The sequence below is a fragment of the Nematolebias whitei genome, chromosome 8, assembly GCF_014905685.2.
Source record: "Nematolebias whitei isolate Nwh7 chromosome 8, NemWhi1, whole genome shotgun sequence".
Lineage (NCBI taxonomy): Eukaryota > Metazoa > Chordata > Actinopteri > Cyprinodontiformes > Rivulidae > Nematolebias > Nematolebias whitei.
The window spans coordinates 9,402,263-9,405,492 of NC_056505.1; the positions used below are offsets into that span (position 1 = coordinate 9,402,263).

The 3,230-nt window shown below is 41.5% G+C and overlaps 1 protein-coding gene across 1 annotated transcript; it reads right to left on the bottom strand.

Annotated features, from left to right (window-relative positions):
- Positions 1-621: 621 nt before the first annotated feature.
- LOC119413833 (tripartite motif-containing protein 16-like) lies at positions 622-2,342 on the bottom strand. The gene has a single exon (XM_037680898.1). The coding sequence runs from the start codon at positions 2,325-2,327 to the stop codon at positions 669-671; it is 1,659 nt and encodes a 552-aa protein (XP_037536826.1). The 5' UTR covers positions 2,328-2,342; the 3' UTR covers positions 622-668.
- Positions 2,343-3,230: the final 888 nt, after the last annotated feature.

The window sequence follows — 3,230 nt, forward strand, 5'->3', positions numbered from 1 at the left end:
GTTATATTTGTGAATCTCTTTTATTTACCAGGTCACTATTAAAGTCTCAACACAAAAAAAACTTTTATTAGAACTCTTTTCCAATAGCTCCATATTTTATTGGTGAATAACTCTATATTTGATCCTGGTGATCGATATACACAACTTATTATTATGTTTTTTTCATTCTTATTTATTATTTCCATAATATTATCAACGATTATTGACATTTCATTAATTATTTTACATTTTATTTCATTATTAATAAATAGAGCCACTCCACCAACCCTTTTGTTGCTTCTGTTCATATGATATAATTCATACCCTTCAATGTAAGCATTGTTTGTATTTTCATTATTGACCCATGTCTCTGACAGTGCTATTAAAAGTAAAAACTGTTTAACTGTTTTAAATAATCTGAAACAAGTCAGAGCTCTGCCTAAAAAAACAACACATAGCATCTCATCAGTTTATCAATGTTCAAAGTGATTTTATTGTCATTCGCATCACATGTGGTACACGAGGTGGAACGAAATTGGGTACTCAAGATCCCAGTTACACCAAAAAATAGCAAAAATATAGACTATAAAAAAACAATATGGGACAATAATGTCAACAAAAACTGTTGGACACGTTGATCTCTGAGCAGTGGAGACAACACAACAAGAAACTTTCAGCAACAAACAAAATTATTTTAGTTTACAGATCTCAGCTGTGTCTCCATAATTGAAGCAGAAACGTATTCCAGCATGTAGTGGTCGAGTAAAGGAGGTCTGGACTTTGTGGAGGAGAGTCATGGTCTCAGAGACTCTGTAGAAAGACAGAACACCTGCTCTGTGATCCAGGTACACTCCAACTCTGGACCCAGCACAAGCTGAGATGGGAGTTCTGATGCTGTTGTGATAAAACTGATTATTGTTTTCATCACAAAATAAAGACCAGGATTTATCATTAAATCCAAATACACTCCCTTTTTTATAAACATCCTTGTATGCGACTGCTACTCTACCTCCTGGTCCTCCCCACTTCACCTCCCAGTAACAACGTCCAGTCAGACTCTCCTTACTCAGAATCTGACAATATGAAGTGAATCTCTCTGGATGATCAGGATAAAACTGATCTTGTTTCATGAATGTTACTTTTCTGTTCCCCTCAGATAACAACATGTGTCTGTGAGCTGTGTTTGGATCCAGAGTGATCTCACATGAATATCTGAAGAAGTCAGCTCTGCTCTCTGGTTCTGGTTCTGACAGTAAACCTTCAGTCCCTCTCAGTGAGATGTTTGTCCATGTGTCTCTCAGGGTGTCCTGTAGTTTGTCTCTGAGCTGTGACACAGCTGCTGTCACATCTTCAAAGTATCTCAGAGGACCAACATTGACGCTGGATGAGTGTGGAGACTCACTGAGTGCTGACACTGACTGGTAGTTGTGGACAAACTGGTTGTGGTCCTCTGTGTGTGAGAGCTGCTTCAGCTCAGCATCTTTCCTCTTCAGCTCAGTGATCTCCTGCTCCAGCTTCTCCTGGAGCTCTCGGACTCGACTGGCCTCAGTTTCCTGCTGGGATCTGATCTGCTGCTTCACTTCAGAGCTTCTTTTCTGGACGAGCCGGATCAGCTCACTGAAGATCTTCTCACTGTCCTCCACTGTTTTATCAGCAGAGACGTTGATGGCCTCCAGCTGCTGTTGAAGCAGCTTCACATCTTTCTCTCTGCCCTGGATTCTCTGCTGGATGTCCTCTCTCCTCACCTGGAGCTCCTTCTGCTTCTCTCTCCTTTCAGCCGCAGCTGAGACGATGTCGTGGCCTTTATGTTCATCCACCGTGCAGACATAACAGATGATCTGCTGATCAGTGCGACAGAACATCTTCATCACCTCATCGTGACGAGAGCAGATGTTCTCATGGAGCTTCTTGGAGGGCTCCACCAGCTGATGTTTCTTAAACTGAGCTACATCGTAATGAGGCTGGACGTGTTCCTCACAGTAAGAGACCAAACACATCAAACAGGACTTGATGGCTTTTAGTTTTCTTCCAGTGCAGACATCACAGGCCACATCTTCAGGTCCAGCATAGCTGTGATCAGCAGGAGCAGCTTGGAGTCCACTCGTCTTCAGCTGCTCCACTAAAGCTGCTAACATGATGTTTTTCTGCAGAACAGGCCTCGGTGTGAAGGTCTTCCTGCACTGAGGGCAGCTGTGGATCTTCTTCTGGTCCTCTCCATCCCAGAAGTCTTCAATACACTTCATGCAGTAGCTGTGTCCACAGGAAGTAGTCACCGGATCCTTCAGTAGATCCAGACAGATGGAACAAGAGAAACTTTCTCTGTCCAGCTGAACTCCTTTCTGCGCCATTTCACCTCTCAGCGTCTGCGGAAGTTTCACTTCCTGATAAATGAAACCAGTCTGAAACCAGTCTGAGCTCAGATCGACACGTCATGTGTTTGTGCAGAGAATGAGGCGTGTCAGCACCTCCTCTGATCATTAAACTGTAGATCTGATGGGGCGGAACAAGAAACTCTGAACAGAGTGATGCATACGTTGACGCTTCGTTGAGCAGGACACGACAGCGGAACGTCGAAGCGTCCGCCATATTGGATGTGGCAGATCTGCCAGTCATCTAATACAAGGAAATGCACTGAACTTCATAAAGCACCGTTCTACAAAGTGTTTTAAGTTAATCCCTGTCATTCACACTCACTAATATATTTGAAAAACAAACAGGCAGCAAAGACAAATATTGTAACTTTTAACGTGATTATTAAAAATGTTTACACCTTAAATATTTAGATTAAAGGTAAACACCAAACCAACATGTGTTGTTTTGAGTGTCAACTACTAACGTCTGTAACAATATTAAAACAATTTTTTTTTTTTTTAAACTGTAGTATGCTTTTTTATAACTGTTTATTGTTGTTGCTGTTGTCCATTGTTGTCATCTTTCTTTGTTGAAATCAGGTCTCTCTTGTAAATGAGTCCTCGAGGCTCAATGGGATTTACCTGTATAAATAAAGGTTGATTGATACTGTGGTGATAAATATAGAATTATTCATATTTAACGTTTAATGCGTCTATAATAACCGGATCTTGAAATGTAGGTGTGACGTGTGGATTTTCTGAATATAGAGCATTAAAGTTCACATTTAACTGATTTTGATTAATCACATTGATGAGCATATAAGCACACACACACATGGATGGATGGATGGATGGACGGACGGACGGACGGACGGACGGACGGACGGACGGACGGACGGA